The sequence below is a fragment of the Mangifera indica genome, chromosome 14 (genome assembly GCF_011075055.1).
Source record: "Mangifera indica cultivar Alphonso chromosome 14, CATAS_Mindica_2.1, whole genome shotgun sequence".
Lineage (NCBI taxonomy): Eukaryota > Viridiplantae > Streptophyta > Magnoliopsida > Sapindales > Anacardiaceae > Mangifera > Mangifera indica.
Genome location: NC_058150.1, coordinates 3,777,899 through 3,800,851, shown reverse-complemented (window position 1 = coordinate 3,800,851; position 22,953 = coordinate 3,777,899). Strand labels below are relative to the sequence as shown.

General features: G+C 32.0%; 2 protein-coding genes and 2 long non-coding RNA genes across 10 annotated transcripts; 1 reads left to right on the top strand and 3 right to left on the bottom strand.

Annotated features, from left to right (window-relative positions):
• Window positions 1-729: 729 nt before the first annotated feature.
• LOC123197042 lies at window positions 730-2,884 on the bottom strand. 2 transcript variants are annotated; one of them, XR_006497783.1, is made up of 3 exons: window positions 2,632-2,884; window positions 1,513-1,571; window positions 730-1,324 (listed from the first exon to the last, which is right to left on the bottom strand). It is a non-coding gene; the product is annotated as an uncharacterized LOC123197042 (long non-coding RNA). The 2 variants fall into 2 exon arrangements; XR_006497782.1 differs by having other exon boundaries at window positions 730-1,571.
• A 6,111-nt stretch (window positions 2,885-8,995) lies between these two features.
• LOC123195829 lies at window positions 8,996-11,673 on the bottom strand. 6 transcript variants are annotated; one of them, XR_006497529.1, is made up of 6 exons: window positions 11,467-11,673; window positions 10,416-11,339; window positions 10,212-10,336; window positions 9,772-10,047; window positions 9,538-9,587; window positions 8,996-9,369 (listed from the first exon to the last, which is right to left on the bottom strand). It is a non-coding gene; the product is annotated as an uncharacterized LOC123195829 (long non-coding RNA). The 6 variants fall into 6 exon arrangements; XR_006497528.1 differs by having other exon boundaries at window positions 9,538-9,876; window positions 9,971-10,047; XR_006497527.1 differs by having other exon boundaries at window positions 9,538-10,047; window positions 10,416-11,166; window positions 11,257-11,339.
• A 500-nt stretch (window positions 11,674-12,173) lies between these two features.
• On the bottom strand, window positions 12,174-14,234 carry LOC123195827 (glycosyltransferase family 92 protein RCOM_0530710-like). Its single transcript, XM_044609678.1, has 2 exons — window positions 13,905-14,234; window positions 12,174-13,822 (listed from the first exon to the last, which is right to left on the bottom strand). The coding sequence occupies exons 1-2, from the start codon at window positions 14,023-14,025 to the stop codon at window positions 12,273-12,275; spliced, it is 1,671 nt and encodes a 556-aa protein (XP_044465613.1). The 5' UTR covers window positions 14,026-14,234; the 3' UTR covers window positions 12,174-12,272.
• A 5,791-nt stretch (window positions 14,235-20,025) lies between these two features.
• LOC123195828 (myb-related protein 315-like) lies at window positions 20,026-21,567 on the top strand. The gene is made up of 3 exons (XM_044609679.1): window positions 20,026-20,535; window positions 20,623-20,752; window positions 20,840-21,567. The coding sequence occupies exons 1-3, from the start codon at window positions 20,403-20,405 to the stop codon at window positions 21,384-21,386; spliced, it is 810 nt and encodes a 269-aa protein (XP_044465614.1). The 5' UTR covers window positions 20,026-20,402; the 3' UTR covers window positions 21,387-21,567.
• The last annotated feature ends 1,386 nt before the right edge of the window (window positions 21,568-22,953 follow it).

The window sequence follows — 22,953 nt, the reverse complement described above, 5'->3', positions numbered from 1 at the left end:
AAAATAAAAAATTATCTCTTGAGTTTGAGTTCGAACTTGATTTACACCTAATATATATTCTTTAACTTTAAAAATTATTTTAAAAAAATTTGCTTTTTAATGAAAGAAATAATAGAATTATGTAAAATTATAACGAAGAGTAATTTGGGTTCGAATAATGAAATGTTATATGTAATTATAGGAATTTGAATTAACAATAAAATGACACATAATTATATAATGACATAATTATTATTTAAATTATTACTTATTATAAGGGTATAGAATAATCATTTTATTCATTGTAAATAAATTTATCCAATTCAAAAAAGTTAATGTGAGAAAAATTTTAGCTTAACTCATCACTCTTTTTCTTTGTTAAGACAATTCAACTTTAATGTTTTTTCACTAGGAATAGTAATTTTTTTAAATTTAATAAATATCTACTGTATCAAACTTGAGCCCGACTCGTCATATTAAACTTAAACTTGATTTTTTCAAAACTTATCGATGTTGAATTTAACTATTTAGAGTAAAATTGAATTCAAACAAACCCAAACTCTGAAACCCAACTCAAATTCATCCCTATTCCAAAATTCTTGCATATTAGACAACATTTGTTGACAATTATAGGTGTTGATGATGGAATTGATATATCTTTGAACAGTCTCCAGAGATATTGGATTAGCTTCGTTCTACTGGCTTATCTGTCGTAGTTGACAAATCCATGAAAAGAAAAGAAATAAGATATGCAGACAAGACAGATGATTGATCATCCATTATTTACAAGTAACTTATTCTGATACGGAAAGACTGATGGTAAAGCAGCCATGGCACCCCATGAATAAAGCTACTCCACATCTCTCCATTTTACACACAATTAAAAATAAAACAAGGAACAAGCATATCATTCATATTTTCCTAATTTTCTAAAGAAACGGAGCCAGCATGGTGACAATGAGGCTACAAAGGAAAACAATGGTGTTGCAGGCATATGCAGGGCTTCCTGCACTTGCTTTCTTTGTCGGAGACGGTCCCGGCGAGAGGGACCTTGGAGATGGAGCTGTTGCATCTGAAAATGTTGCTCCTTCAGAGATTGCCACCAATGTCAGCATCGAATAAATCACCAAAACCCAAGCAAATCGAGTAAGTTCCCTCGCACTGAACATTTTTAGTTTTTCCTACTTAGAGTGAAGACATTGTTAGCAAAATTAATGGCTTTATAGACAGTAGGATCAAGAACAACTTGGGTAGCTACTTTCTGTATCAACTGTCCAGATCTACCCGTCTCAAAGTTTTGTTTATTGCACTGGTTAGAGCAGTTGAAGCTGACTGATTCTTTAATCTGATGATTAGTCATAACAATAAATTAAGGAAGAAGTCAAATTGCTTCTACAAAAATATTATAACTGAACTTTCTCAAACGTAAACTTTAATCTGTGTTGATGGATAATGTCATGAATTTCGCATTATGCTTCTCTTAGGATAGTGTAGAATAAAATGCTGGACTCTTCCTCACTAATTATTATATACCTTAGCGATGGAGACATCATAACTGTTGAGAGGAAAACTGAACCATGAACCATCTCAAACTGGGATTCGAAATCAGAAGTAAAATCATAATTAGATTGGGATTAGAAATGGGAGGTTTCAAATTATAACTTAAGAGTCATACTACATATATAAACAAACCCAATCACAAGTTGTCACCTCAGTTTGTATAATTTATTTACACACATAGTTTTTCATAACTTAATCTGCCTATGTGTGTACCAGTTGATAACAGCATGGGTCTAATAAATCAATATTCAACCAATATAATAAATGCAAAAAAACAATGCTACTGTCAAACTGAAAGCAAGCATGCAATTCACAGACCAGAGAAAATTTGGTGCCACATAATTCTTTCCAACATGAAAAAAATACATTTCTACGACTACCAACATTCAACTTGATAGGAATACTTGATGAGATACTACAGAATTAACTACAAATTAACTTGTAAATGCTCCACTTATCACTAGATAGGAAAGCCCCTTACTTCAAATATGAAAATATAAAAATGCAACTAAAAGCAATACTATTAATTGTATGAGCAGTCACCATTAATTACTTCTATACACAGATTGAGCATTACATGTTTTATTTATTACATATATTTACTAATTAGCTTTTTCAAACTGGCAAGTAATAGAATCAGATTCCAAAGTGGCATTTTTTCCATAAAGTTTGCTGGGGTTTCTGACCAAATCCTCTAGAATTTCTAAATTAGTATCCCATTCTACATATCTCAACATTCGGAGGCTTGGCTTTCTGCACATCAGAGATCAACATCAACCTTATTTTACTTTTTTTCAATTATTCAAAGAACGAGCATCAACAACGAACCATCATATGTGTGCGTGTGCAAAACCAAACACACTAATTACTCTTTAACCTTTTTAAATAAAAATTTACAGTAGCAGAAGAAATTATTTTTATTTATCCTATGTAACATTCAGTTCTTGAACCAACATTACATTAAGAATAAAACATTCAGTTCTTGAATTACAAGTTAAAAATGGAGGCAGTCAAACTACTATCATCTAGATTTTGTAATACAGAATAAAACATTCAAAGTTTAAGTCAGCAAGAAGAAATTGGTTGACTTACTTTGTTGACACTAGAAGTTTGCTAGAGAATCGCTAAAAGTTGCTGAAGATGTGAAACAAAGAAACCAGAATGCTACGAAGAACTGAAGTGACGCAAAAAACAGCCAATGGTTCGAAGTTGCAGCTGGCGAACGGGAGAACTGGAGGAGGCGGCATCGAGGAGCGTGAATGATAGGAGGCGGAGAGAGTCTGAGGCGCAACGACAGCAAGTCGCAAGAAGAAGATGACTTTAAGACTCTAGTCGCAAGAAGTCGCCTGGGGTTTAGTTTATATATATATATATTTTTTTCAATTTTCAAAACTAACTGGCGCCACACACATGGTTTCATTTTAAACATCAAAATTTTTAAGCGAGCTCTGCTCAGCGAGCGAGTCAAGTATTGTTCTGTTCGGGTTCGTATTTTTTTTTTGCTTTAAACTTAAACTAGTGTTTGTATTTGTACTCGTTTAAGTTATACTTATTTCAAACTCATTCTAATAAAATTCATTTTGAGCTCGAACAAATTCACTTCAAATCCAGCCTTAATTCAAACAATCACCACCACCATTCATTGTCGACATTGTTGTAGCTATTAGAGGAGAGATTTGATGGCGTAAAAGGCACAAGCATGGGAGAGTTTGTACATGATTGAGTGGTCGGTATTGAAAGTATGGAAAAATTGGGATAAAATATGTTGGGTTAACCAAATATTTGTAAATTAAGATCGAGATTTTGTTGTCATGAGATTTTAGAGACTAATGGAAGAAAGAATGGTGAAGACTAGAAAAAGGAAGATGACGGCTATAGAGGGAAGTAATAAAATATCCAACTAAATTTAAGAGACAATAATAAAAATAGAATATAAGAGGAAAATATTTTAGAGTCAACAATAAGAAAATGACTTCTTTCATAATTAATTAACTCTTTTAATAAATTCCTTTATGAAAAAAAATGAAAACTATAAACCAGTGTAAATTAGATAGATAAAATTACTTGAATTTAAAGTTGATAAAAAATGGATGAAAGATAGAAATGTGTTGTTTTTCAAATTTAAAAGTGAAAACTAAAAATACTTAAAATTTTGTATCGATGATCCTCAAATCAATATATATGTTTCATTCTGCTCTGAAAAACAAGACTTTAACAAAGGTAAGTTGTCCCAACATTATTATAGTAGATCATTGGAGGTTTAACAGGTGGTAGATATAATACACAAAGTAGATTGTGAACCAAATTATAATGCTAAATGCTAAATGGACAATCTGATTGTGAACCAAATGAATGAGTTTCAAACAATGCATAAATTGACAGGTATTGCAGGGCACCAGGAACTTAGTGGTATTGAGTTGCATTAGTTGAATAAGTCATTGTGAAGAAATTTTTTTTCAATAATGGACTCAGGGTTGTGAACATTATTTGCCTCATGCATGTTGTAGTGGTGCAATTGATCATATATCTATTGACTTTAGGACAACAATAAACCTTGCTTGGTAGGAAGAATTTTAACACTAAGGAAAAATCTAGGGAAACCAAGATCCTTGATGGAGAAGTTAGGGCTGGATTCGACCAAGCTCAAACTTGGCTCGAATTCTGCTTGGCTCGTTTTTCGTTATTAAAACGACGTAGTTTTAATACATATTGGTCAAAACGATGTTATTTTATATCAAAATTTTTAATTAAAAAATCTGACGAGTAGTTTGAGCTCGACCGAGCTCGACTAGGGCTAACTCATTTCAGGCTTGAATTCGGTTCGAATCCAGCCCTATAAAAAAGTGAGATGCTAATGTACTAATAACTATTGCAATTGTTGTCGATGAAATGCCAATGATGAAGATATCGTCAACATACACAAGAAGGTAGATTAAAGTAGACTCTTGTGAGAGTATAAAAATAGATGTATCCGAATGTGACAACAACTAGTTGGGTCATTCCTCTTTCAAATATTTTTAACAATGACAGAAGGATGTGCTTGTCGAACAGTGGAAAAAATGTAACCAATCATGAAAAATAAATCAACAATAGTAAAAACATTATAATGGTAACCTCTCATATGATTACTAATGATCTTTTCTTGATAAGGAAACAATACTCTCAAATTTTTTCTTGACAAAGAAATAGATCTTTCATACTACTCTTTAGTTACCTTGAAAACCTCTATGAAATCTTCTTTCTGAAACGTTAGGGCTAATGTTGCATCCTTATTCTAGCTTCTGTGCATGTCTTTCTCACATTTGCATTTTCACTCGTGACAGATTTTCCTTTCCCATCCTTATAGCAAATGTAACCTCCTCATCTTGGCTTGTTATCTTTTTTATCCTCATACTTTATGCTCGCATCTTTACATTATTAAAATCCTAGTGGGTTATTTTTTGTCTACAACTTTTGAGTTAATTCAATGTCCTCATCCTCATTTTGGCTTTGTATCCCATTTGTCCTTGAATCTTTGTTTGATACTAGTGAAGGTATCATTCTTCGAGTCTTGAAAGCCTTCATGAACTCTTCTCTCTATAACCCTAGAACAAATGCAACATCCTTATCTTGGCTTTGTATAAGTGTCCTCATTACACTTGTATTTCTACTTACCAGTTGTGGATGATTTTCCCTTTACATCCTCAGCGCTAATGTGGTCTCTCCATCTTGGCTTGTTATCCTTCCTTTTCTCATATTTGATGATTTCATGCTTATGTTATTATAAAATCTAAGCAAACTACTTTTTGTTTGCAAGCTTTGAGTTAATTCAACATTGTCACCCCTATTTTGGCTTCAATCTCCTTTGTCCTTGTTTATACACTTGAATCTCTATTTAATACCAGTGAAAATCTCATACTTCAAGTCTTGAAAGCCTCCATGAACTTTTCTCTTTGTAACTTAGAGCCAATGTTGCATCCTAAACTTTGTATGCGTGTCCTCCTCATACTTGTATTTCTACTTACCAATCGTGCAAGATTTTTCTTTTTCATCATTAGAACTAATGTGGTCTCATCATCTTGACTTGCTATCTCCATCTCCACATACTTGATGCTTACGTCCTTACATAGCTCGGATGAAATATAGTTGTTCTCCCTTACAGATATATCTAAACCTAATAGTGTGATCCTTTACCTAACTTGAGAAGATCTAAGCTAAAGAAAAAATGCATGAAGAGAAGAAAATTAATCAACTAGCACTGAGCAAAATGTGATGTTGAAGAAACGTACTTTGCTTACAGAAACTTTACCAAACAACCAACAACTTGAAAAATTACCAAATATAAATTACTAGAACTAACATTCTTTACCTAAAAGCTAACATAAATTATTTCCATGTTTTTGACAATATATATAAACTCCTTAACATTAAGCTACAACAACTGAATGAGTCATTCCTCTCTCAAATATTTTTGACAATGATGAAAGTATGTGTTTGTTCAACTGTGGAAAAAATCTAACAGATCATGAAGAATAAATTAGTAATTGTAAAAACACTATAATAGGCGACTTTTGATATGGTTACTAATGGTCGTGCATGACAAAAAGCCACAACTCTTCGATTCGACAAAAAACCAATTCAATTGTGCATGACAGCTATTTGATGGAAGGGGTCATCTCGTTCCATCTCATGCATTACAAAGAGTTAATTCGTTTATCATCGGCCCACAATGACGAACCGCTTTTTTGGTCGAATCGAATAACTATCGTGCATGAAGACGAATCAACTCTTTATGCACGACGAAACCTTAAGAGGGATTCTGATAGGAGAAAGAGAGTGTTGAGAGGAAGAGAGATTAGGCTGACTAAGGCTGTCAAAGATGGGTCCGATGGCTAAAAAATGTAGAAAAGAAAAATAACTTTTAGAGAGGGAATGTAACTTTTCAAAACTTAGGTTAGGAAGAAATTGTAAGTTTTTAGAACTAAAGTTAGGAATTGAGATAAATTATATTTTTTTTAATTTTAATTGTTAAACGATAATTATACCCTTTATACTAACGAATTTTGTTAATTTTAATAGTTAACAGATGAGTATTTGAATTTTTTTAAAAAAATTAGCAAGTGAGAGTTTGACAATAGACTAATCCTTGGGTGGGAATAAATCTATTGGTCTCATATTTTATTAGGTTATTTTCTGTTTACAACCTTTAAGTTAAATCACCATCCTCATTCTCATTTTGGTTTCATATCTTTCTTATCCTTATACTTGAATCTTTATTTGATATTAGTAAAAGTCTTGTACTTTCAATCCTAAAAGCTTCCATGAACTCCTCTATGCAACCTTAGAGCTAATGTCGCATCTTAATCTTGGCTTCGTATGCAAGTCCTTCTCACACTTGTATTTCTACTTATCAGTCATGCAAAATTTTTTTCTTTCCATCCTTAATGCTAATATGGTATCCTCAAGTTGGTTGACTATCCTCCTTTTCCACATACTTGATGCTTGCATTATCCTCCTTCTCCACATACTTGATGCTTGCATCATCCTCCTTCTCCACATGCTTAGTTGCTCATGTCCTTACATTATTATAAAGTCTTAATAGCCTATTTTATGTCTACAACCTTTGAAGTAAATCAACATTCTAATCCTCATTTTAGCTTTGTATATCTCTTATCCTTATACTTGAATCTTTATTTCACATAGTTGAAGGTCTCATATTTCATGTCTTGAAAGCCTCCATGAACTGTTCTTCTTTCTACAATCTTAGAGCTAATGTCACATTCTCATATTGGCTTTGTGAGTGTGTCCTCCTTGCACTTGCACTCTACTTACCAATTGTGTAAGATTTTCCTTTTTCATTATGAGAGCTAATGTGATCTCCTCATCTTGGCTTGCTATCCTCTTTAAATTTATACTTGATGCTCGCATCTTAACATTATTATAAAATCTTAGTTAACTATTTTCTATCTACAATCTTTTAAGTTAATTCAACATTTTCATCCTCATCTTGACTTCGTATCTCACTTGTGCTCATACTTCACGTCCCCATCAAGTCCTCTCTTGTCATCTTGGCTTTTGTAGGTTTTGATGATCAGCTTGTTGGCTATTTAAGGCTCAAACAACCTTTCTTGCTTCAGCCTCTTGGGGATATAGAAGTTTAATTGTCTTCCAAAAAATTGTGTTCATAGTGCAAGATCTTCCATTGTTTCATAATCATGCAACTATAATACACTATCTTAGTATTGAAGTATTTAGAATAAAATGCGGGTAATTTTTACCTAAATAGATGTCTACACGTTGGACACTTCCTCCCAGATTTATCAACAGCAAATCGCAAACATTTCTTATGGAAATTACACACAAATACAAGTAATTCTTGTAAAACAATGAAACATAAGAGCAGAAGCAAGTAGTTGTACTAACGAAGAAAGTATTTATGCTCATATTCATTATGCAAGCTGCCTTTAATTCAAGTCCACAAAACATGAAACCAATAGACTTAATTAAAGTCCGTAACAGAGAAGAAAGCCCAAAAAAATGTGATAGTTACCTGTGTCCACAAGTGGTGGTGCTAGGTTCATACCAAATTTCCAGACATATCTGCCAAATATACAAAGTTCCTAAAAATTAATTAAAAGCCTTTTTGATTTTATTGTGAATGTATTAAGAAATTAGTGATAAAATGTGAATTCAATGATTCTCACTGCACAAGAAAGTTTATCCCCCAGCATTAACAACAAATCGCAAACAGTTCTTACAGAAACTACACACAAATACAGGTACTTTTTGTACAACAATAAAACACAAGAATAGAAGCAAGTTGTTGTACTAACGAAGTATTTATATATATGTTCATTATGCAACTCAATTAACTTTCATCAGTGTCAAACCCCACAGGCAAACCATTTAGATGCAGAAGTCTACAAAACATGAAACTAATCTATAGTCTTAAGTCAAATCCTTAACAGAAGAAGAACGCCCAAAAAAAAGGTGATGGTTACCTATGTCCACAAGTGGTGGTGATGGGTTCATAACAAATTTCCAGACATATCTGTCAAATATACAAAGTTACTAAAAATAAATAAAAGCCTTTTTGATTCTATCATGAAAATATTAAGAAATTAGTAATAAGATGTGAATTCAATGATTCTCACTACACAAGAAAGTCCATCCCTCAGTATTAGCAACAGATTGCAGCCATTTCTTACATAAGCTACACACAAATGCAAGTAATTTGTTGCGTACCCACAGGATCAGAGGCTATTTGCTGAGGTTGAATGAATTTTGTGTCTGCTTTAGCTACTGGATACCTGGGAATATGGTTATTTGCGTGTAATGAATTTGTAATGACAGTGTAATTATAAGTAAAGGAAAGTTAAAATGAACAATTATATTTGAACAAGTAATGTTGCTTTATTGAATGAAATATGAGATTATAGCAAAAGGTTTATTGTTGAAATGCTAAATAAAACAAGAGTTTACAACAAGAGATTTTATTGTCGAATGCTTAGAAAACATAAACTTGATACAGAACCAAGTTCCCCATCCTAGGCCAAAGGCCACCTAATTCCCACCCAAGACTTCATTCTCTTTTTTTTTGGATGCCTGAACCTTCGTTCTTCTTCTTCTTTTAAACTACTCAATCTTCAGTTTCTGCACTATTTCAACCTTCTGTTCTTCCTTCAGTTTCTGTATCATTTCAGCCTCCTGTTCTCCCTTGGTTCTTGCCTTATGATCTGCTTTATTAAAAAGATAATTAAATTGGTTTGATTTGCTGATTCTGCAAACTGATCCATTGCTTCCGCTGATTGAATTACAGCTGGAATTGGTGCTTTCTTCATTTTGCCCTTCCTGTGATATTGTCTAATTATGGGAGGTCTATCATAATTGTTGTAAAACAATGAAACACAAGTACAGAAGCAAGTTGTTTTATGTTTAGTTTCTTGGACGTGGATTTTCTTTTCCATACTTCATTATTATGAATTTCAGTTATTTATACAAACAATTTTCTGATTTTACCTTCCTCTTCATTTGTTGCAAAGTTGCAGCAGCTACTGGCTTGGAAAATTCTGTGTCAAGTGCAACTCAAAATAAATACAAAAATGAAAATGACAGAAGAGATCATAATCTTGAAAATATACGTGATTGTTCTGAAAGTTTGTCTGAGAGGATCACTACCAATGGCTCAAAAGGTCTTGAGTCAACCAACCTTACCACTGAGCAAAAAAACATTGATAATGCAAAGAACTATACCTCAGATAACCTTTCACCTTTGGTTATTTGTGTACAGAGACAGTTCACTTGAGAATGATTTAGCAGTACCAGGAGAACCATCAAACCATCATGTGACAGAATCTTCTGAGAGGGTGGCAAATTCAGAAAGCAATAGAAAATGTAACAAAGGGACGATTAAGGATTCAAGGATAGAAGAGCCCTCAAATTTAGAATGTACCTTTACGAATTCTACATTGGGAAAGTCTCCAGTACCTAATGATTCCAACAATCTTCAATTGTCCCACTTGGACCCAGCTGTGTCCAGAAGCAAACATTCCTTAATTAACTTTCATCAATGCCAAACTCCACAGGCAAACATTCAAATGCAGGAGAAGAAGTATACAAAACATGAAACTAATCTATAACCTTAATTCAAATCCTCAACAGAAAAAAAAAGCCAAAACAAATGTAATATTTACCTGTGTCCACGAGTTTAGTAAGGCTTGTCAGAATCTGCTACATAATTAAACTGAAACATTACATGTAAAATTAGAAATCACTTAGATGATGTTCCATCCACAGAGGTCATTGCATAGTTAGGGACCTGTTTGTATAGAACATTGATAAGATTCCACAAGCAACGTATAACAAGGATTTAATGAAAATAAGAAAACAAATATTACCGAAGGCTTTCCAGAATCCAAATATGTCCACTCAACATCAGGATCTCATTCAACTTAATTATCTGGATGAACACGAACTCCAGGTAAGTCTCTAAAATTTGCTCCCTGGTTAATAGAAGATGAAACAGATTTTCCTTGCCAAAGTAAATGCAAAAAAGTTGCAGTGACTAGAAACGTAATTAGTGTGACAAAATGATAATTTATTTGATACTGAATTGTTATGGTGGCTGCAGCATGTGAAAGTTCTTAAACAACATATAAATTATATTTACTAGAACTGCTGCGTTATGTGATATCCATAAAAGCAAAAAAAAAACCATCAAAGGGTAACTTAAAATGGCAGCAATAGGATGTATAATCAATAGACAGGACATCGAGCTACATCAATAAAAAACTGTATAACAGATCGTTATTTATTTTGGTTTTCCTGCAAAAGAAACAACAAATACTGAAAATAGTTATGATTGCTACTGGATGTGAAAGTTCTGTAACAAAATTAAATTACACTAACTGTAATTGCAAAAGAAACTGAATCTTTTAATTTTCTTTTCTTCAATTCTACATTCTGTTTCTCTTTCTCTATTCAAATAATAATGTATCCCAAAAGAAATCGTTTTCTTTACCTTAGGACTTTCTCAGAATTCAAAGAAAATCTCAAGAAATGAAGACGAAATCAATACCTTCTTCAGCAGGTTTTTCTTCTGCTCTTTCGTTTTCTTTTCTCTTCTGTTTCTGCTTATCTATTCAAATACTAATTTATCCCAAAAGAAATCGTTTTCGTTACCTTATGACTCTCTCAGAAATCAAACAAAATCTCAAGAAATGAAGACAAAATCAATACCTTCTTTAGCGGGTTATTCTTCACCAAGGTCTAATACGGGTAGAGGAATTGATACGGGGCTCCTCCTCTGAGCTCTACCTCTCCTGAAAAGCAATAAAATCAAAGTTTCCTTCAATTTCCAAGAAATTAAAAGAACTTGTTAAAGAAACTGAATCTTTTAGTTTTCAAACCCCTAAAATTTCTCTTTCTCTAAACCAAGGACGATTATACCTTCGTGAACTGGAATTGAGAGACTTGAAGAGCGAATCAGATAGTTTCTTGTGCTTAGACTCTCCAACAGGCGTGTCTTCCACAACAAGGGCGGCGGCCTCCTCGTCCCTACCAGCCATGGCTGCCGCTGATTTGAATCTGGGGCTGACAATCTCCGCATTTCGGCCTTTTTCGGTTACTGGGTTAGGTGGCTGGGATGGGAGGCGAGGGAGAATAAATTGACTTAACGGTCGATTTCTTTTCAATTTATCGTCTTATTCAAATTTTAACCCTCTTGCCAACGTGGCCTCTTTTATATTAGGGAAGGAAGGTAAAAAATAATTCAATTTAAAAAAAATTAAAGAGAAGAGAAACGAGGAGAGGTAAAAAAATAAATAAATAATTCCCTTTGAAAACTATCAAACAATTAATTAAATATTATATAAATCATGATAAAGAAAACAAACAATCTAAATATAAATAATTAAATAAAAATTTTAATGGTTATTATTATTATTTAAAAAAACTGATAAATACTATATAAAATTAAAAATTTTTTAAATATATCTTTGTCATATCTTCACTTTTCAAAAACGTATATCAATTTATATCATTAATGTGTCTTATGATATTATACGGTGTATTTTATATACATTCCTAATATTTTAAAATGTTGCCAAAAATTAAAGCAGATGAATGGCACCATTCAGTTAAGGGTTTGTCAAAATTCTATGTTTCATTTCTTCAACTTTAATTAGTAAATTTGTATATATTTACAAAAAGAATAAAATACACTACCCTGTATTTCTACATGTATTCATTCCCCATCATATAATCACATGGCTTTTCTCTCTCCTACCGACTTCATTAAATTCCTCTTGCCATGGCAAAAGTTTCGTCTGCGGGTTCACAAAACTTCTCAGCACTTTCTCCCTCAGCCCACTGTCATTCACCTCACAGAACCGTCTCGACCAATCCTCTGGCTCCACCGCTCTCGTCCCTAACCCGGGTGCCCGATCCTTCGACCCGACACTATGAGTATCTTGCCAATCAACTACATAAGCCGCCACTCTCCTGTAAAACTTCTCTTTGAACACTTCCCACACTTGATATTTATAGTGATTAATTATCAACTTTCCTTTATCCACATTCAAGTAATAAAATCCAGCCCTCAGATGAAAATGATGCACCACATTGATCAACGACGGGCTTAATGCCTCTGGTTTTACTATACTCTTGTGCCTCTCCGAGGCAACCATTCTACACGTGTAACCCAAAGTCACTCCGTCAGTCGGCACGTGTTTGAGCCCCGATGGTCCGAAACTATGACAGGAAACACGTAGCTCTCCGATTTTACTATCCCCTCCTGAGTATTTTCCCACGACGTCATATAGCATTAATCCTGATGGCAAGTGAAAGAACTCATCCACATCGATGAACCCGACCCAATCGCAAACCTCCCGTGCCCGTAAAGCGCAGTGGGCGAACCCGGCCTCTTGTGTCTTGGTCCATGGCCAAACATGTCTGGTAATGTTGTAGTTTAAATCGGATAATGACTTGATTATGCTCTCGATTTCGTCTTCACTGTTGTTGTCGTAAATGAACCACCGTTGGACCCCGATTTCTGCGTGGTACATTATCCACTCCTTTATATACTTTGCCTGATTCCTCAGCATGGTGCATATGCACATTTCGTACTGTTTTTGGGCGGGCGGGTAACTATTCAACAGGCGAATCGGGCGGGCTATTGTGCGATATATGCCTTTACCTTTGATCCTAATTGATACTTTGACAGAACGGTTTCCTCTTTGGCTGCCCTTCAAGACGCTTAGAGGGGTTTTACACCGTCCGATCTCCTGGGCAATTGACAACATTTCCGTTCGTAACAAATACTTAGTGCTATTGAAATTCCAACCGTACACGCACTCGAATTTCGATGCATTAGCCATTCTTTCTGGCCGTAGATTAAGTCCCTTCACAAAAACAACCGTAGAATTATCACGGTCGATTAAAGCTTCATAAGCAAGAGCGTTCCACCATTGAATATGCACGATTGGAATTATCCCATGCGGCTTTAAATCAAGGGATAGCATAAAGCCACTCGGAGGGATAGAACACCGCACTATCTGGTTCTCAAAATCCTGGCCGTCTATTTGAATTGGCGGTCGCTTGATGAGATTCCGCGAGGATGAGTTGGTCGAGGAGTAAACGCAGCGTAAGTCCTCTTTGGTAAAAAATGGAGCTGACGGAGGGTATTTTAGGAAAATAAGGACCTGATCTGGAAGCATGACCGTTTCTCGTATTGAGACGGCCGGAAAAACTGGAGTTACATCCTTAATAACTTCCATATTCGAATTTTGACTGGTAGAACCGAGAACTGGATTAAAATGAAATTAACATTTTTTTCAGTTAAAAATGATAAAACTGAAAATTTCCAAGTAAAAAAAAAAAGTGCCCACCTGCAAAGAAGAGGCGAACTGCAGAGAAAGTGAAACAAGAGACGACAATGAAAATAGTACAGCGAAAGAAGTTGCTCCATGAAACAACGTCGCCTTTCCTACGAAACTTCATCGCTTCCATATAAGTGCTCCGTACGTTGTTGAAAGAGCTAACAACAACTACAATGGCAACAAGGTTACAAAGAATGGCAGAGGGTACAACTCATCATCGTCATTCATATATAATTTTATTGTCATTTTTCTTTAAATGGAGTTGTGATAGTTCTGCGTGTTGGTTTTTTCTTCTGAGTACTCGAAAACCTCTAAGCAAAGTGGGAGAGAGAAAAGGAAGAGAGGTGAAATCAAGAGAGGAAAGGAGAAAGAGACGGCTTACAACTCAACTGATATCTTCGATTTGGTGTTTCGGCCGTTCATGTCGGTTTACATGCGGTCGTTATTTTGTCTCATTTGGTTTCCGTCTTGTGTTTCTGTGATTTTATTCTGTCCAATGACATACTGACACTTAATATTTAAAAAAAAATGAAGTTAATATTTATTTTGGTTGTGGAGGCCATAATGATACAGGTATGTTCGTATTACTCTAATATTATATAAATTGTGTATCAAAAATATAATTTTGTATATTATATATCAGATATTGTATTATATAATACAATTTTTAAAAAATAAAATAACAAAAAAATTTAATTGATATATTATTATTTTAAAAAATATTATAAAAACTCTTAAAAATTTAAAATTTTTTATATACACTTATATTATATTATTATTTTCTTTAAAAAATGTATTAATATATATTAGTAATATTTATTATATTATACAATATATTTACTGTATTGTATTAATATGATATATCATATAATACATATTATTTTACATATGAATCGTATCATAAGACACATATCATATATCATATAAGATTGATGACAATATGTATAATTTTTTGGTTTATAATTAAATATACAATAATATATTATTATATAATTAAATATTATTTTATTTTTAATATAAAATTATATAATAATATGATAATGTATTATTTATATATTTAATTATATATTTAAAAATATTACATTTTAACTTAAATAAATAATTAGACTCATGAAAGGGAAGAATGTTAATTATAAAAATATAACTTTTAATTTTATTAATAATATATTAACATCAAACCCGAGCCCACTTACCCTTATAGTGTCGATAAAACTCAAAATAAGATTTTTTTTACCTTCATTAAACATTACATTTTGGCGTTTTATTATTATTTATCTCAAATAAATTAGTATTTATTTTATTTATCGTAATTATAGATTAAATTATTAGTTTATCATTATGAGAGTGAGAAAATGACTACATACGTACAAAGCCATCAACGTGGGCTTAACAGGGGATTGCATATTTGTTCTCTGATTTAATTGATTGGGGGCCACTTTTTCAAACGTGGGTCCGACTACTTTCTCACAAACAATAATAGGGCTCATCACTTTTCTTAAACTAATTGCCAAACAAAATGTTTTTATACATACCAAGAGACAAAATTAAAATAAAAAATAAGGCAAAATAAATATGTAATACCAATATAAATATAGAATGATAAAAATAAATTAAAAAATTATATATAAAAAATAAACTCAAATGTTAAATATTAGTAGTTTTATAATAAACTAGAAATCGGACTCAATCTTTATCAAAATTATTAAAGTGCCTTCTTATTTAATTGAATAAAAACCTATTTTATTTTGCAAACGAAAATTCACTGTTTAGAATGATAAAAATAATAGAGATAAAATTATTCTTTAAAATAAATTATTATTTTATTGGCCGTGGGCGTGGCATAGAATTTTATTTACAGAAATGGGGAAGTCAAGGAAGGTCCTCCAACTACTAAAATCTATGTTTTTTTTTTTTTTGGGTTTAATTAAACCTAAAAATGTCAAATTAGAAAGTGATTACCCACCCAACGCAATCTTTCAATTAATATCTTCAAGTGCAAGTTGGGAAGTTTTTTCAATCAAGCACTTGATATGATAATCTATAATTGATTATATATCACTGATTAATCTCTTTGAATAAGATCATTAATAATATATTAATTTGTTTTTTTAATTAAAAATCTGAGTTAAAATCTTTTATAAAGGCAAGTCTAAGGGTGGGTGTAAGCCAAATTAATAGTTCATCGTGTGGTCATTTGATGCGGCCGATGGAGGATTGGTGTAATTTTGCGAGTTGAACGCAACACGAGGGTGTGCTCCATTTTGAGTGGGAGAGTATGTCACGGGCTCAGGTTGAGAGTCGTGATAAGACTTTAGACAGTTACGAGTGATAAGGAGTTTAAGAGCGAATGTACATGATCATTAGGTTCGTGGAATAAGTTTAATTTAAACTTGAATTAAATAAATTTTAATATATCAACCTCAAATTATTATTATTATTATTATTATTTGTATTTAGAGAATCTTGAGTTAGTAATAAGTGATCAATTATTGTACATACAAGTGGGTTATTTTTCAAAATCCAAAATGGTCACTTTCAAAAACAGGTTTTATTTATTTTATTATCTTAGAGATGAAAATTAGTGCAAAGACTAAGATCACTAATGTCTAGTCAGTGGGAACGAACCTTTTTAGTCGTAATAATTCATGGGGAAGAAAATTAACCTCTGAAATGCTTCCACTAGAATTAATTATCATGATTTACACCTAACCAACCAACTCTTGTATTTAATTGGGTCTTTACAAAATGGTGATCTAATGGGAATCACTGTTCTAGAGTCAGCAATTAACCATTTGGATGTAATCTCTTTTGATCCGTTTGGAAAAAAAGAGATGCATATGTAGAAATTTAATTTAAGTATACTTATAAATGACCAACTTGGGATTTTAGTAGTTAAATATGTAAGCTTACCAGATGGAGTAAGCTTTGAAGACACAACTTAAAGTCTTCGGGCCGTGCTTTGAAGTCCCTTAACAAATGAATTTATGTGTGTCTATGGGTCGACCTACTAAATTATAATTTTTAATTTTTTAAAAAGTTATACTAAATCAGTCTGTATGTCTTATTTTTTAGTTTACAAATACTACTTGTCAAGTGTATAGGTATAGTGTAATTCACTTTTTCTGTACCAAACCAACACGGGCTGCCCAAATTATACGGGTCAGGCCAGGACAGGCTGCAGACCATCCCATCCCCTTTGACACCTGCAGAGAAAATGTAGTAATTATCTGGCCCTAACCAGCCATTGTAGAGAGTTTGGCCCTGCTTGCTATGCTGATAAAGTAATGCCGAAGGAGACAAAGGACACAAGTCTGTTATTACAATTCTTAACTAGAAATTTTGAACTTCCGTTTCCAACATGGCCACTAAAATTCTTCCCAGTTTGTGAGATCCCTAGATAGTTGAGATTCCTGAGTCAAGATTATCTCCTTCAAAATAATTTATATAAAGTTTGGCAGGCCAAATTTGAAATTTGATACACAATATTTTGTTTTTATATGTTTGTAAGCTCGATGTCATGTAATATTCACCAAATTAAGAAGTACATTTTATCTTCTCTAACTTATCTTTTACTTGTCTTCTTCGCCGATGTCATGCCTCGCGATTGCTGAAATAATTATGTGAGACCAGAAGTATTTAATTAAAATAATGGGTAATTTATAAAATAATCATTTTCTAGGGAGTTAAATATAAATAATCCCCAATTCCAACTGTTAGATTTTTAGAATAACCATTTTTTAGGAAGTTATCTCGAACAAAGATGACTAGAGAAGGAGGGAGAGAGAAAAGGTCGGAGACCGCGAAGTTTACCAGAATGTGGTGACAAAAAAAACTCTAAAAAGGAAATAATTACTTTTCAAACGTTAGATGAAAAAAATTATTAGATTTTTAAATTAGGAAGAAAATATGATTATTTTAGTTTTTTTAATATTTTTAATTAAATGGTATTTTTACTTTTAACCATAACAGTAAATTTTAATAAAATTATGAGTATTTGAGTTTGTAAAAATTAATAAGTGAGAGTTTAAAATTTTACCTAACTTTGGGTGGGAATAAGTCTTTTGGCCTAAAATTTACTGTGTAATACAAAAAGGCTTATTAATATTGGCTTATGTATAATATACGGAGTCTTATTAAAACTTTGCAATGTGTACATATGGGGTTTATGAAAAATTTTATATTTAGGAGATTTTTTTTTTAATTTTTACCATGTGGCATACAAAGTATGCATGAAATCTCATGTAAAATAGAAAAAAAAATTTAACATAGTTTAGTTCTTTAAATTCTTAAATAATTCACTTATATGTTATATATTACCATAGTAAAATTAATCAAAATGTTAGATATTGTTCTTTTGATTGAATACACAGAGAGAGCAATGGATGAAGATGAAAGGTAAGACAATTATAGTTAATGCAAATCCCTATTATGTGTATGAAAATTCCTTTAAATTGTCAAAACTATAATGAGGTGAGTAATATGTATATCGACAATATAATATACAGGTTTTGAAATGGGTCGTACTAGAGTCAAAAACTAGTTTACTCATGAGAGTATATTGGTTCAACTCTACTTTGTTGGTTACGAAAATATAATCCTTGCGTTAGAGATTATTTTTGTATAACCTCTTAGAAAATATTTATTTTAATTAATTACCATAAAATAATAATTTTTTGGTCATTAATTAACCTAAATTCTCTCTTTCTTTTTAAGAGAAAATTTTCATTTCGAAACGATATTGTTGGAGCAGCATCAATGATTCATCCCACGTGAAAACTTTGTCAAATTATTTTTTAAAATTCAAATGAAGTGGCAATATTCGGGTTTAAATTAATTAATTATAAGAAGAACAAGTCTTGCTTGTCCACCAACACCCATTCAATTCAGAATTAAAATGCAGTTCATGCATTGATCAACATGTTAATTCAATCTTCAAAGAGTTGTGAATATTCGTCGTTTTTATGTGCATGAACCAACACGAAATCGTTGTATTTCCAATTTTCTGGACATTTTTCTTACAGTTTGCATACTTTGGTTCATAAATTTTTGGTCCAACATAATTAATTAGTTCATATAGTTGCTACAAAATTCAAATAGTTTGTTAAGCAGTCAAAAGAGGGACAAAACGTTAAAACTATCTTAAAAAAACATTTACGGAATATCAGAGGTTAGTAAAATTGATAAAATATTATAATTTAAAAAAAAAATTTGGATTTAAACTTCCGTTATACATATAAAACCTTTATTCGAATTGATTTTTAAGTTATTCGATTCAACGGCGAGCTTCTTTGCCAAGATAGAGTGAAGAAGCCTCCCTTCCTTTTGTCATTCAATGCTAAAAGTTGGTCTCTCTTTCTCGTCTCACTGTGCAACTCTCTCTTTAGAGAGCAAAGATTGAAGGATATTATTGCAATATCTCTTCATATAGTAACGAGGAATAGACACTAATTACTGCAATTCTTGAAAGATAAGTGATCTGGGTCGATTTTGCTAGCATAAATAACATTTATACAAACAAGATCATATAAATATGATAATTATTATAAGTAGTGTTATTACCTTATACTTAATGTGATGTAGATCGTTTGATTGTTGTAATGACAATTTTCTCTTGATATGTATTATGATGATAATTAATACGTATCATTTAACTTAACGAGAATATATGAGCTAAAATTTGCTTTACTTGTTTAACAATAATTAGAATCCTCTTATTTGCTTGGTAATTTGGATACTATTCATGATAGATTTATCCAGAGGTAAACTTACCCAAACAACAATTTACTTGTTAATTTGGATTTAAAAGAAGGAATCAAACATGATTGAAATAGACAAAAGGTAATTAAACTAAGTACATATAAATACTTGGTGGACACATATAAGTTAAGTCTCTTTCAATAAACATTAATTAACACTGACCAAAGACTATTTACATATCACAAGCAATTGAATTGACCAATCAAGAGTACTCCAATCAAGTGCATCCATGGTTGGAAAATTTTACGGCAGTTTCACATTAACAGTGATGGCATCTCTCAACTTCTCTTAAAGAATAGAAGAGTCGCCTCCAACGACAAAACTGGCCAGCCGTTTAAGGGGCCAAGGAATCATATTATCAATAATATCTTATAATAAAATAAACTTGTGTTGTTTCAAAGCCAATGGAGGAGGAAGACTTTAGTTGCAAGAATAAAAATTTGTCAACCACGTCGTCTGGTTCTTCTTTCCTGTTCATTTTAAAGACCCATTCCATTGTCTCAATATGAGTGGTGGCCATTTTATTATTAGTTTCTCTCCATGCTTTTCTATGGTTATATTATCAACTCAGATAACTTTTTCCCTTCAATCATTTATCTCCCTTCTTAAACTACAGGGTCCTCTTTTTTTAAGTGTTGATGAACTGGCAGCATCTTTGCTTCTATTATAAGTTTCGGCTTTTTAAACAATCCTTTTACATCTTTTCGCTGCTCTTCAATCGATCAAATAATACTCTTGGCTATTGTGAAAATGGGAAGGCAGCCTTGTTGTGATAAGATTGGTTTGAAGAGAGGTCCATGGACGATTGATGAAGATCATAAGCTTATGAACTTCATTCTTAACAATGGGATTCATTGCTGGAGAACAGTTCCCAAGCTTGCAGGTATATTTATACATTTAAATTATGCATTCTTCAATTTGTTAATGAAGGTATTAATTAAAATGTTGGTGTTTTTGCATGGTGATTAAGGTTTGTTAAGATGTGGGAAAAGTTGTAGATTAAGATGGATTAATTATCTAAGACCAGACCTTAAAAGGGGAGCTTTTACAGAAGCTGAAGAGGACCAGATTATTCAACTTCATTCTCGCCTTGGTAACAGGTAAAATTATCTTCTTCTTCTTTCTTGTTTTAATTAATTTCTCTCAACTAAACTTAATTAATTATCTTCTAATTATGGATTATCTAGGTGGTCGAAGATTGCTTCACATTTTCCTGGTCGAACTGATAATGAAATCAAGAACCACTGGAACACTCGAATTAAGAAGAGACTGAAGCTCCTCGGTGTAGACCCTGTGACTCACAAGCCCATTGATAAAACTGAAGAAAAAACCAGCACGATTTCTGAAGAGGAACAAGATTCGACAAAGAGCATTGATGACGATTTGATCAAGAAAGAAAATGATAATATTCCAGCAGAGAAAGTTGAAGTACAAGAAGAGGCGAAGTTGATAACCATGGATGACACAGCTTCTCTTTTAAACAACTACGAAATGCTGTGCGGAAATTTGGAGGAGGGATCGATATTGTTTAACCCAGAAACCAACACAGCTTCAACTACTTCAAATTGTAGCACATCCTCCTTCTCCTGGGAAGACTCAAATAATTGTTCATCTTCTCTACATCAGCAAGAAGAGTTTCTTCAGCAATGGATAGATAATGTGGATTCGATGCTTTCTTGGGACTGCTTCAATCAACTGGAAGGGAGCCCTCAGTCTTCTTGGAAAATAATTTAACCATACTGTCTCTTGGGTTCTTTCATGAGTGCCATAATCATGATCATTCTATTTCAAGCAATAAATTAAAATCTGTTCAGCTTAAAAAGTTAATTAGAGACGATGATGAAAGCTAATTACTGCATGCCATCATGAACTGTTGCTTTAAATTATTAACCTTATTCTTTTGTTTTGTGTGCAATTTTTACCGTTCTTTCATATGTTCATAAAGTTTTTTCCTTAAAAAGAAAAGTGCATTAAAAAAGGAAAAAACCCTCAAGCCCATGAAAGATATCCGATCGCAACCTAAACTCATTCTATCAAAAGACAGAATAGCAGATAATAAACAAAAGCAAAACCAACAAACAGGGAAACTCTTAATTAAGATCACTCCTCCTCAAGATCTTATCAAAGAAAGGGCTGGTGAGTTGGGGTCGTGCTAAGCACTGAAATTAAGTGGCTAAGTGAAATTAGTTGTTTAATCAATTACTTTTAGTGCATGCATCTGGTGGAAATGCATATTTATATGATAGCTAGGGCTTGGAATGTTATATCTATGAAGCTGCGCCTCCTACATATATCATATTTGAGAAAAAATAATTTAGAAAAGTGTATCTAATATTATTTCCCCTTTCAGAAAAGTCATGAAATAATTTAGACTTGTTTTCTATATGTCGACATTAGTTTATGAATCTTCTAATACATTGCATCTCTTTATTCATGGGTCTAGTTGATAACAATGCTCGTCCTTTCTTTTCTCTCTTTTTTCTAAATATAATAATAACCAAATAATATAATATAATCAATTTGTGTGGAAATATTTTATTAAAAATAAAATTATATATACAAAAATACTTTTTACTAATTTATCATTACAAACTGGCTGACAATATGTAATGATATAATATAATTATTTATATTTTATAACTTATTCATCTTAATTAATATACATAAATAAGTTAATAAAAAAGAAAAAAAAAGTTTATACTTGCAATATTACTTTACTCATCATAAAAAAATCGTGTATTTATATCACGCAAGCTCAAAATAGTTAAAAGAAATTATATTCAATGACATTATTTTAACCCTCGAATCTAATATTAACACTATTTTATCTTCATTTAGTCCTCATATTGACTTCATCTTCATTGAACCTCTCAATTTTTACTCAATCTCCACATTCATTTGTTATTCGATTAATATGTGTAAAATTCCTTTACTCACAATTCATTGTTATGATGAAGATCAAGTGTTCTTGTTTGTGTTGGTTATTTCTTGATTGAGAAATGTAGGGATGATGATGATGTGTCATTAATTTTAATTCATTAAAGTATATTAGGGTTAGTACGTAAAATTAATTCTGATTTAATAAAATTATATATATATATTTTTTAATATACAAATAATGATATATTATTATATATTTAAATAATTTTGAATTAAAAATAAAATAATATTCACTCATATAATAATAAATTATCTATATACCTATTTAAATACTTAAAAGAAATATATATATATATATATATATATATATATATATATATATATATATATATATATATATATATATATATATATATATATA